General features: G+C 48.6%; 1 protein-coding gene across 2 annotated transcripts in view; it reads right to left on the bottom strand.

The window, feature by feature from the left end:
• LOC120988984 (Fc receptor-like protein 5) overlaps positions 1 to 12381 on the bottom strand; it is a 157282-nt gene extending 144901 nt beyond the window's left edge. For both annotated transcript variants that reach the window (XM_040416817.1, XM_040416819.1), the window contains exon 1: positions 12230 to 12381. In XM_040416817.1, coding sequence (XP_040272751.1) covers positions 12230 to 12287 — 58 coding nt within the window. In that variant the 5' untranslated portion in view covers positions 12288 to 12381. The remainder of the gene's footprint in view (positions 1 to 12229) is intronic.
• Positions 12382 to 12726: the final 345 nt, after the last annotated feature.

Here is a 12726-nt window from a genome sequence, read left to right as displayed (position 1 = left end):
CTACAACGGACCTTGCCACTGGCACATTAATACAGACCACCAAGGGCACCTCAAACCAACATCTGGCCAGTGTCCCTTACACCAGAGTGTGCCCCAGAGAAGCTTAACGACATAACCGTAAAAAAACGGTACCCACTCCCACTGATTTCAGAACTCCTTGAGAGACTCCGGGCAGTGAAGATCTTCACTAAACTCGACCATCGAGGGGCCTACAACCTCGTCCGAATCCGCCCTGGGGACGAATGGAAGACCGCCTTCCGGACACGTTATGGTCATTTCCAGTACCTGGTCATGCCTTTCGGTCTCTGCAATGCTCCCGCCACCTTCCAGCACTTCATTAACGACATCCTCAGGGACATGCTGGATCTGTTTGTAGTCGTTTACCTGGACGACACCTTGATCTTCTCTGAAGACCTCGAGCAGCACCGCGAACACGTCCGCAGGGTACTGCAGAGACGGAGACAGAACTCTCTCTATATCAAGCTAGAGAAATGCGAGTTTGAGCGAACCACCACTCAGTTACTCAGATACATCATCTCCCCAGAGGGCCTAAGTATGGACCCGGGGAAGGTCCAAGCTGTGATGAACTGGCCCGTTCCGAAAAACGAGAAGGAGATACAAAGATTCATTGGCTTCGCCAACTTCTATCGGAAGTTTATCTGGAACTTCTCCAAGGTCATAGCACCAATCACCCAACTCACCAAGAAGGCAGTTCCCTTCTCCTGGACACCCGAGGCCCAGGAGGCCTTCACCAAGTTGAAACTCCTCTTCACTTCTGCCCCAATCCTAATCCACCCGAACCCCGAGCTCCCATTTACAGTCGAAGTGGATGCATGAGACTCCGCGGTGGGGGCAGTTTTGTCACAACGGACAGGGGAGAGGATGCTATTACACCCGTGCGCATATTTCTCCCGCCAGATGTCCCCCTCCGAGAAGAACTATGACATCAGGAACAAAGAACTACTGGCGATCAAGGATGCCTTCTCCGAGTAGAGACACCTGCTGGAGGGAGCCACCAACCCCATAATCGTACTAACTGACCACAAGAACCTCGAGTTCATCCGCAGCGCTAAGAGACTCTCAGCCAGACAGGCCAGATGGAGCTTATTCTTTTCCCGCTTCTACTTTCTCATCACCTATCGCCCCAGATCAAAAAACGGCAAGGCTGACGCCCTCTCCAGAATGTTTTCAGAGCCCTCACAGAGTAACAAGGGCCAAAATAACATCTTACCCGAGAGAAGGGTCGTAGGGGCCACCTACTCTAAAGAACTCCTGGGCACAATCAAAGAAGGATACGAAAATGACCCCTTCCTGGCCCACCCCACAGGGAATATCAGCCTTACGTTTAAGAACGGTCATTGGTTTCATCAGAACCTACAACTATATGTACCAGAAATCGCATGGCTCAAAGTGCTCAAACTCAACCATGACTCCAAGATGTCCGGCCATTTTGGCACAAGAAAGACCCAGGAGCTTCTCTCCCGCTCCTTCTGGTGGCCAACATACAAGGAGGACATCAAAAGGGTCATCTCCTCGTGCATGGTCTGTGCCCGCAATAAGACTCCTCGTTCCTCTCCCGTGGGTCTGTTACAACCCCTCCCTATTCCCTCCCGCCCCTGGGGCTCGATCTCCATGGACTTTGTGGTAGACCTTCCTCCTTCAAAAGGGACGAACACCATCCTGGTCGTGGTCGACCGTCTCACCAAGATGGCCCATTTCATCCCCTACAAAGGCATACCCAACGCCAAACAGAAAGACGATCTTATTCTCAGAGAGGTCTTCAGGCTGCATGGGATCCCGGATGACGTGGTCTCCGACCGAGGCGTACAATTTGCCTCAAAGTTCTGGAAGAACTTCTGCCTGGCGTTCGGGGTTAAAGTGAACCTGTCCTCCGCTTTCCACCCTCAGTCAAACGGGCAGACGGAGAGAACTAATCAGACCCTAGAGCAGTACCTACGCTGATTCAGCTCCCACCTGCAGGATGACTGGCTTGACCATCTCCCCATGGCCGATTTCGCCTACAACAATGCTGAGCACAGCTCAACCAAGCACAGCCCCTTCTTTGCTAACACAGGCTCGCACCCGGTGTTCATTCCCCACCTGCCCTTCGCCTCCACCCTCCCAGCAGTGGCCGAACGCCTAACAACCCTACAGGAGGCATAAAAGAACATAATAGACAACCTCCAGCTCGCCCAGAGGCGCTTTAAACAGGGAGCAGACAGACGTCGCAAACCCACCCAGGGCTTCCATGTGGGAGACAAGGTGTGGCTGTCCACCAGGAACCTCAGATTGAAGGTCCCCTCCAAAAAGTTGGCCCAAAGATACATGGGTCCGTTCCGGATCACCGCACAAATCAACGAGGTCACGTTCCGGCTCGACCTTCTTCCATTGCTCACTCCTCAAGCCATACGTGGAGAATACCTTCACAGGCCGCCACTCGCCCCCTCCACCACCCGTGAGGGTACAGGGTGAAGAAGAATACGTTGTCGCAAAGATCCTCGACTCCAGGATCCACCGGGAAAGACTACAATACCTAATTGGGTGGGAGGGTTACCCTCCCGAGGATAACTCCTGGGAGCCAGAAGAAAATGTCCACGCCCCCAGACTGGTAAAAGAGTTCCACCAACGGTACCCCGGTAAGCCTGCCCCTGCGGTGCCTGAAGGTCACCTTGGAAGGGGGGGAGTACTGTCGGGATTTGAACCCGTGACCAGCCCCTTTCCAGGCGGTAGCACTGCTTACTAGGCTACTGTCCTCTCTGGACGTTCCTCCCTGAAACCTATTATGTAACCTCAGTCTTGCCAAGCCTTGCTCATCACCCTTGATTCCCCACACCTGGTACTTCCCTATATAAGTCCAGTCCCTTGCACTCTAGCTTGCTGATTATTGAGCTCCTGAGCCTTGATCAAGCTTCTCCTCATCTGCTGCTCTTGCTACTATTGGAAGTCCACTTCTGACCAGGAATTGCCTACTGACTACTCTTCTGCTTTGTCCCTACCTACTGAACTGCTACCACCGTTGCCATCCGGATTGTCTGACCACGCTTACTGCCGCCTGCCCTGACCCACCGCCTGCCTACCGACTACGCCTCTGCCAGACTTCCTGCACCTACTACCTGCCTGTGGTGCTTGCCACTGGGCTCCACTCCTACCTCCAGCCAGCGGTCCTCTGACTCAGGTGAGCCTGTAGGACTGTTACACTACCTCTTGGAAAAGGTCCATTCCTGGTGTACGTGAATTCAAAGGGTAGAATTGCGTGTTCCCGGTTCGAAAATCCAGAACCTCGGAAGCCGCAGTCCTACCATCATAGTCTGACTGGAGCTCGATCAAATTGACCAAAGACAACTATTCAGTAAAAGACATGCTAGTAAATTCATTACATTGTTGTGGATGTGAGAGTTGGTTGGACATGTTCTCAGACACATGAAAATGTCTCTTGACCGTGAGGTCTCTGATAAATTTATTGATGTCCAAAATTCAAACCAAGTCTCAATATGTCAATTTGATTATCAGTTAACACTTCGTCTGACAGATTAATAAATTCAAAATCATTGGCAGTCCCCAAAATAGGGTTCATTTCTTGTGAAGCCGCGTGGCCATGGTATGCGGCTTTCTTGTGTTTGCGGCCCCCTCTTCTGGGTCGTTTTTTGAAATCCTGTCACCTTTGCGCTTATTTTTAAATTTTTTTCTTGTAATACGAAATTTTATTAGGCAGAATATCGGCTTCATGTTCAGTCGACGGGTTCATGTTCAGAATTGGATTGCAAATATTCGGATTCTGAAGAATAGCTGACAGTCCGAGTTCTAGACGGAGACTTGTGTTTGTTTTTCGATTTTTTTGAGGATAGGTCTTGGTTAGAGTTGAGCGAACACCTGGATGTTCGGGTTCGAGAAGTTCGGCCGAACTTCCCGGAAATGTTCGGGTTCGGGATCCGAACCCGACCCGAACTACGTCCCGAACCCGAACCCCATTGTCAATGGGGACCCGAACTTTTCGGCACTAAAAAGGCTGTAAAACAGCCCAGGAAAGGGCTAGAGGGCTGCAAAAGGCAGCAAAATGTAGTTAAATCCCCTGCAAACAAACGTGGATAGGGAAATAAAAATAAAAATAAAATAAATAAAAATTAACCAATATCATTTGGAGAGAGGTCCCATAGCAGAGAATCGGTCAGCAGAGAATCAGTCTTCATGTCATAGCAGAGAATCAGGCTTCACGTCACCCAAAAATGGAACAGACCATTGTCAGATATTTAGGCCCCGGCACCCAGGCAGAGTAGAGAGGTCCCATAACATAGAATTTTGCTTCATGTCAGCAGAGAATCAGTCTTCATGTCATAGCAGAGAATCATGCTTCACGTCACCCACCACTGGAACAGTCCATTGTCAGATATTTAGGCCCAGGCAGAGGAGAGAGGTCCCATAGCAGAGAATCTGGCTTCATGTCAGCAGAGAATCAGTCTTCATGTCATAGCAGAGAATCATGCTTCAAGTCACCCACCACTGGAACAGTCCATTGTCAGATATTTAGGCCCTGGCACCCAGGCAGAGGAGAGAGGTCCCATAACAGAGATTCAGGCTTCATGTCAGCAGAGAATCAGTCTTCATGTCATAGCAGAGAATCATGCTTCACGTCACCCAACATTGGAACAGTCCATTGTCATATAATTTAGGCCCCGGCACCCAGACAGAGGAGAGAGGTCCCATAACATAGAATCTGGCTTCATGTCAGCAGAGAATCAGTCTTCATGTCATAGCAGATAATCATGCTTCACGTCACCCACCACTGGAACAGTCCATTGTCAGAAATTTAGGCCCCGGCACCCAGGCAGAGGAGAGAGGTCCCATAACATAGAATCTGGCTTCATGTCAGCAGAGAATCATGCTTCACGTCACCCACCACTGGAACAGTCAATTGTCAGATATTTAGGCCCAGGCACCCAGGCAGAGGAGAGAGGTCCCATAGCAGAGAATCTGGCTTCATGTCAGCAGAGAATCAGTCTTCATGTCATAGCAGAGAATCATGCTTCACGTCACCCACCACTGGAACAGTCCATTGTCAGATATTTAGGCCCAGGCACCCAGGCAGAGGAGAGAGGTCCCATAGCAGAGAATCTGGCTTCATGTCAGCAGAGAATCAGTCTTCATGTCATAGCAGAGAATCAGGCTTCACGTCACCCAACACTGGAACAGGCCACTGTCAGATATTTTTAGGCCCCGGCACCCAGACAGAGGAGAGGTTCATTCAACTTTGGGTTGCCCCGCAATATAATGGTAAAATGAAAATAAAAATAGGATTGAATGAGGAAGTGCCCTGGAGTACAATAATATATGGTTAAGGGGAGGTAGTTAATGTCTAATCTGCACAAGGGATGGACAGGTCCTGTGGGATCCATGCCTGGTTCATTTTTATGAACGTCAGCTTGTCCACATTGGCTGTAGACAGGCGGCTGCGTTTGTCTGTAATGACGCCCCCTGCCGTGCTGAATACACGTTCAGACAAAACGCTGGCCGCCGGGCAGGCCAGCACCTCCAAGGCATAAAAGGCTAGCTCTGGCCACGTGGACAATTTGGAGACCCAGAAGTTGAATGGGGCCGAACCATCAGTCAGTACGTGGAGGGGTGTGCACACGTACTGTTCCACCATGTTAGTGAAATGTTGCCTCCTGCTAACACGTTCCGTATCAGGTGGTGGTGCAGTTAGCTGTGGCGTGGTGATAAAACGTTTCCACATCTCTGCCATGCTAACCCTGCCCTCAGAGGAGCTGGCCGTGACACAGCTGCGTTGGCGACCTCTTGCTCCTCCTCTGCCTTCGCCTTGGGCTTCCACTTGTTCCCCTGTGACATTTGGGAATGCTCTCAGTAGCGCGTCTACCAACGTGTGCTTGTACTCGCGCATCTTCCTATCATGCTCCAGTACAGGAAGTAAGGTGGGCACATTGTCTTTGTACCGTGGATCCAGCAGGGTGGCAACCCAGTAGTCCGCACACGTTAAAATGTGGGCAACTCTGCTGTCGTTGCACAGGCACTGCAGCATGTAGTCGCTCATGTGTGCCAGGCTGCCCAGAGGTAAGGACAAGCTGTCCTCTGTGGGATGGTGTATCGTCATCGTCCTGCGTTTCCCCCCAGCCACGCACCAGTGATGGGCCCGAGCTGCGTTGGGTGCCACCCCGCTGTGAACATGCTTCATCCTCATCCTACTCCACCTCCTCCTCATCCTTGTCCTCCTCGTCCTCCAGTAGTGGGCCCTGTCTGGCCACATTTGTACCTGGCCTCTGCTGTTGCAAAAAACCTCCCTCTGATTCACTTCGAAGAGACTGGCCTGAAAGTGCTTCAAATGACCCCTCTTCCTCCTCTTCCTGGGCCACCTCCTCTTCCATCATTGCCCTAAGTGTTTTCTCAAGGAGACATAGAAGTGGTATTGTAACACTGATAACGGCGTCATCGCCACTGGCCATGTTGGTGGAGTACTCGAAACAGCGCAACAGGGCACACAGGTCTCGCATGGAGGCCCAGTCATTGGTGGTGAAGTGGTGCTGTTCCGCAGTGCGACTGACCCGTGAGTGCTGCAGCTGAAACTCCACTATGGCCTGCTGCTGCTCGCACAGTCTGTCCAGCATGTGCAAGGTGGAGTTCCACCTGGTGGGCACGTTGCATATGAGGCGGTGAGCGGGAAGGCCGAAGTTACGCTGTAGCACAGACAGGCGAGCAGCGGCAGGATGTGAACGCCGGAAGCGCGAACAGGCGGCCCGCACTTTATGCAGCAGCTCTGACATGTCGGGGTAGTTGTGAATGAACTTCTGCACCACCAAATTCAGCACATGCGCCAAGCAAGGGATGTGCGTCAAACCGGCTAGTCCCAGAGCTGCAACGAGATTTCGCCCATTATCGCACACCACCAGGCCGGGCTTGAGGCTCACCGGCAGCAACCACTCGTCGGTCTGTTGTTCTATACCCCCCCACAACTCCTGTGCGGTGTGAGGCCTGTCCCCCAAACATATGAGTTTCAGAACGGCCTGCTGATGTTTACCCCGGGCTGTGCTGAAGTTGGTGGTGAAGGTGTGTGGCTGACTGGATGAGCAAGTGGAAGAAGAGGAGGAGGAAGCTGAGTAGGAGGAGGAGGAGACAGGAGGCAAAGAATGTTGCCCTGCGATCCTTGGCGGCGGAAGGACGTGCGCCAAACAGATCTCCGCCTGGGGCCCAGCCACCACTACATTTACCCAGTGTGCAGTTAGGGAGATATAGCGTCCCTGGCCGTGCTTACTGGTCCACGTATCTGTGGTTAGGTGGACCTTGCCACAGATGGCGTTGCGCAGTGCACACTTGATTTTATCGGATACTTGGTTGTGCAGGGAAGGCACGGCTCTCTTGGAGAAGTAGTGCCGGCTGGGAACAACATACTGTGGGACAGCAAGCGACATGAGCTATTTGAAGCTGTCTGTGTCCACCAGCCTAAATGACAGCATTTCATAGGCCAGTAGTTTAGAAATGCTGGCATTCAGGGCCAGGGATCGAGGGTGGCTAGGTGGGAATTTACGCTTTCTCTTAAATGTTTGTGAGATGGAGAGCTGAACGCTGCCGTGTGACATGGTTGAGATGCTTGGTGACGCAGGTGGTGGTGTTGGTGGTACATCCCATGTTTGCTGGGCGGCAGGTGCCAACGTTCCTCCAGAGGCGGAGGAATAGGCCGAGGCAGCAGCAGCAGAAAAGGCTGAGGCGGCAGCAGCAGAAGAGGTAGCAGGGGGAGCCTGAGTGACTTTCTTGTTTTTAAGGTATTTACTCCACTGCAGTTCATGCTTTGCATGCAGGTGCCTGGTCATGCAGGTTGTGCTAAGGTTCAGAATGTTAATGCCTCGCTTCAGGCTCTGATGGCACAGCGTGCAAACCACTCGGGTCTTGTCGTCAGCACATTGTTTGAAGAAGTGCCATGCCAGGGAACTCCTTGAAGCTGCCTTTGGGGTGCTCGGTCCCAGATGGCGGCAGTCAGTAGCAGGCGGAGTCTCTTGGCGGCGGGTGTTCTGCTTTTGCCCACTGCTCCCTCTTTTGCTACGCTGTTGGCTCGGTCTCACCACTGCCTCTTCCTCCGAACTCTGAAAGTCAGTGGCACGACCTTCATTCCATGTGGGGTCTAGGACCTCATCGTCCCCTGCATCGTCTTCCTCCCTGACCTCCTGTTCAGTCTGCACACTGCAGAAAGACGCAGCAGTTGGCACCTGTGTTTCGTCATCATCAGAGACGTGCTTAGGTGGTATTCCCATGTCCTCATCATCAGGAAACATAAGTGGTTGTGCGTTAGTGCATTCTATGTCTTCCACCGCTGGGGAAGGGCTAGGTGGATGCCCTTGGGAAACCCTGCCAGCAGAGTCTTCAAACAGCATAAGAGACTGCTGCATAACTTGAGGCTCAGACAGTTCCCCTGGTATGCATGGGGGTGATGTGACAGACTGATGGGCTTGGTTTTCATGCGCCATCTGAGCGCTTTCTGCAGAAGACTGGGTGGGAGATAATGTGAACGTGCTGGATCCACTGTCGGCCACCCAATTGACTAATACCTGTACCTGCTCAGGCCTTACCATCCTTAGAACGGCATTGGGCCCCACCAAATATCCCTGTAAATTCTGGCGGCTACTGGGACCTGAGGTAGTTGGTACACTAGGACGTGTGGCTGTGGCAGAACGGCCACGTCCTCTCCCAGCACCAGAGGGTCCACTAACACCACCACGACCATGTCCGCGTCCCTTACTAGATGTTTTCTTCATTGTTACCGTTCACCACAATAAGAAAAATATTATTTGGCCCAATGTATTGAATTCAAATTCAGGCCTTTTTTTACAGACACCTAACACTATCTGGCTATCTATTTAGGTACCGTATTACACTAATACAGGCACAGCAGTAATGACAGATTTAGCTGAATATAAATTTGAGGCCTATTATTTAGGCGCTGGGTTAGAGGTATACGTTTACGGACAGAATTAGACTTGGATATGCACAGTAGCGTGTGTGTGAAGTTATTGAGAATGACCCTATCAGCACCCTGAATCTAATATACCCTTTTAATGAATAGATTTAAAGTAGCCCTGATACAGCAGAAACCACTAATTTAGGAAATTGCTAAGTTGGGAATTGTATTTCAACCCAGAACAAAAATATATCCTTTGCCAGACAGCAGACAGTATTACAATTGGCTGGCCACAGCTGGCAATTGAATTTCACCCCTCAATAAAATAGCAAGCATAGCCAAGCCCCTAATGTAGGATATAGCCAAAAAATAACCACACTATTGATGGTTAAATGGACTTGGTGGCAGCTTGCCCCTGATGTAGGATATAGCCAAAAAATAACCACACTATTGATGGTTAAATGGACTTGGTGGCAGCTTGCCCCTGATATAGGATATAGCCAAAAAATAACCACACTATTGATGGTTAAATGGACTTGGTGGCAGCTTGCCCTTGATGTAGGATATAGCCAAAAAATAACCACACTATTGATGGTTAAATGGACTTGGTGACAGCTTGCCCCTGATGTAGGATATAGCAAAAAATAACCACACTATTGATGGTTAAATGGACTTGGTGGCAGCTTGTGCTGGCGCACCACAAGCCACAAAATGGCCGCCGATCACCCCAGAAAAAAGTGACTGAAAAACGCTCTGGGCAGCCTAAAAACATTGAGCAATTGAATAGCAGCAGTTCAATGATCTACAGCTGTAGATCGATCACTGTCTTAAGTGTTTTGGAGGAGTTAATCACTGCCTAATCTCGCCCTAACGTCGCAGCTGCAACCTCTCCCTACACTTGTAACAGCAGAGTGACGTGCAGCGCTACGTGACCCAAGCTTATATAGAGGCTGGGTCACATGCTGCACTGGCCAATCACAGCCATGCCAATAGTAGGCATGGCTGTGATGGCCTCTTGGGGCAAATAGTATGACGCTTGTTGATTGGCTGCTTTGCAGCCTTTCAAAAAGCGCCGAACACCGAACCCGACCCCGGACTTTTACGAAAATGTTCGGGTCTGTGTCACGGAGACCCCAAAATTCGGTACGAACCCGAACTACACAGTTCGGGTTCACTCATCCCTAGTCTTGGTGTATTGCGCATTTGCTCTCTCCTCCCCCACTCATACACCTGTTTGTGATGATAATCATATAAGTCTCACTGAAACTTTCTATGCATAATTTCAGTTATACTTTCTTCAAGTTGGCGAACGGAATAGCGATTTTTTTTTGTTGTAGGGCTTCATACTCAGGGAGAGATTCATATTGTTTGAAATTCAATTTGCACTCATCAATTTCCATTTGCAAGCCTGCTAGCTTGAGACCCTCCTGTTCAACAATCAGAGACATCAACTTGAGTGAGCAGTCAGTAAGAGTGTTGTTCCAGTCTTCCACAAATGAATCCGAAAATACAATAGTAGGGATCTTCTTAAGTCTTAGACCCCTGGGTATCATCGATTTGGTTTTTATAGATGTTATATTTGCACCAATATTAATTTCAGTTGTTCCTATTGGCTGTGCCTTGGGTGTGCTGCAATCAGCTCCTTCTAGCTATCACCTGGAGGTGGGAGTAGAGGTTGCGACTAGTCTGCTTAGTAGCTCTGTAACTGTGGCAGGAATTTATCTTCTGCTTTGTGGGGACTGACTAGCTGAGGAGGATATGTGGCTTCTCCTAGGTCTCTGGACTTTACTCACAGATAGGCTCTTAGGGAATGCTTTCGTCCTGGAACTCTGGAGGTTGTCTGCTTTCTTGTCATCCAGCTGAGGCTGCAGGCGCTCAGTCTGGGTATGTGATCAATGTCTCAGCCAAGACAAGATCCTGGCTTTCTTCCCTATACAGGGGGACTCCTGAAGGCTATCACACAGCCTTCCCCAACAGAGGTGGCTGGCACACTGACTCTAACTTCCTTCACCCAAGGTGCAGTATGTGGGAATAATTTACACCTCCACAGAGGTGGAGCTAAGCTGGAATGATCCATTCCAGCCTAGATATACTAAACTGTAACTAGTTCCTTACCAATCCGATGCTGCCACCTGCTGGTTAACATGGAAAATTATAAGGAAATTTACATTTAACATAGTTTTAAATGCACAGTTGTAAAGACATAATATGAATTATATCAGATAACAATATAAAGGCTTCTTAGAAGATAGTAGCGGGGTAGAGGCGTGTAGTAACACAACTCTGGGCTGTTACAAATGGAGTTTTGATTTGCACCAAATATATCAACTGCTTTCTTTAGAATTTTCACCATAAAGAATGCATCATGCCAGAAATGAGTTCTAAATGTGAAGTGTGCGGGGCTATAAAATTGGCGAATATTACGCCTCACTTATCACCCTCTTATCGGCAGAAATGGCTCAAATTGTTGTGGACAAGTAAGCCAGTCTTTGTGGTGGTGTTTTGTGTAAAAAGTCGCATTTATGAAAAGAAAACCAACTTTGTGTGGGAACAAGTGATAGGTAAGAAAAACTGGAGGCATTTATTTTCATCTAATATAAATGGGCTTAATAACAGGGTTTTGTCAGTAAATTCACATTCAACAAAAAAAAAAAAAAAAACACCCCGAGTTTGAAACAAAAGTCACAATTTTCTAGTGAAAATGTCGCAAATATGCTTCAAAAGTCTCAAGTGTGGTCTGGCAGGGGTGGTTGAAATGGCGCATTTTGGTTTAAAAAAGTCACATGTTAGTGCCATTGGCCTTTAAATATCGCAAATTCAGAGAAATAAGTCGGATAATCAAGTTTATATAAAAAAAAGTCACATTTTAAAAGTGGAGTGCGGATTTTGATATACGAGGTGAAACAAATCACCACTTTTGATTTGTAATGTTAGTATTTTTTTTGTGCAAATGACTCCATTATTGATAGATGTCCCCCATAGAGTTATGGCCAGTTAGAAATTGTGCTGGGTGCTTTATATTTTATTTTGGTCCTTATGTGTGAGTTATTAAAGGGGTTTCCAGGACTAGGAAAAAAAAGGTTCTGCTATTGGTCCCAATACACTGCTAAGTTTGTCTATGGGCTGTGTCTGTTATTGCAGTTCATCATCATCCCCAAGTAATACTGCCATTCACTGCCCTAATAATACCACTGTACTGTGCCAAAATAATATTGCAATGTAGTGCTTAAATAATACTGACTTACAATACCCTTAAATGTCAGAATACAGTAGACAAAGCTTACCACCATAAAGTTCTCACAAACAAATAGTACAAGAATAAAAAGAACCTACTTGTGACATTGATGGTGACATGCTCACTAGGTGACGAGCTGATGGTCCGTCCATTCATTTCTACCCAATATTTGCAATAATATCTTCCTGGAGCATCTTTGTCTGAGGCAGAAATCTCATATCTACTCTTCTGTGTCACCTCTTCATGGATCTTTCCTTCTTTGTAAATCTTGATTCCTTTTGCTGCTGTGCCATCAGGAGGTGCACATTCCAGATGCACAGATTCCTTAGTAGTATACACAGAGAATAACGGTACCAGAGTAATGTTTGGAGGCAGCGGTGTGTCTGTAGCAGATACATGGGATACAAGTCACATATACACTGCGTGCAGAATTATTAGGCAAATGAGTATTTTGACCACATCATCCTCTTTATGCATGTTGTCTTACTCCAAGCTGTATAGGCTCGAAAGCCTACTACCAATTAAGCATATTAGGTGATGTGCATCTCTGTAATGAGAAGGGGTGTGGTCTAATGACATCAACACCCTATATTAG

Source organism: Bufo bufo, chromosome 2 (genome assembly GCF_905171765.1).
Source record: "Bufo bufo chromosome 2, aBufBuf1.1, whole genome shotgun sequence".
Classification (NCBI taxonomy): domain Eukaryota; kingdom Metazoa; phylum Chordata; class Amphibia; order Anura; family Bufonidae; genus Bufo; species Bufo bufo.
The sequence above is the reverse complement of the archived record's forward strand: the minus strand, read 5'-3'. Positions and strand labels throughout refer to the sequence as shown.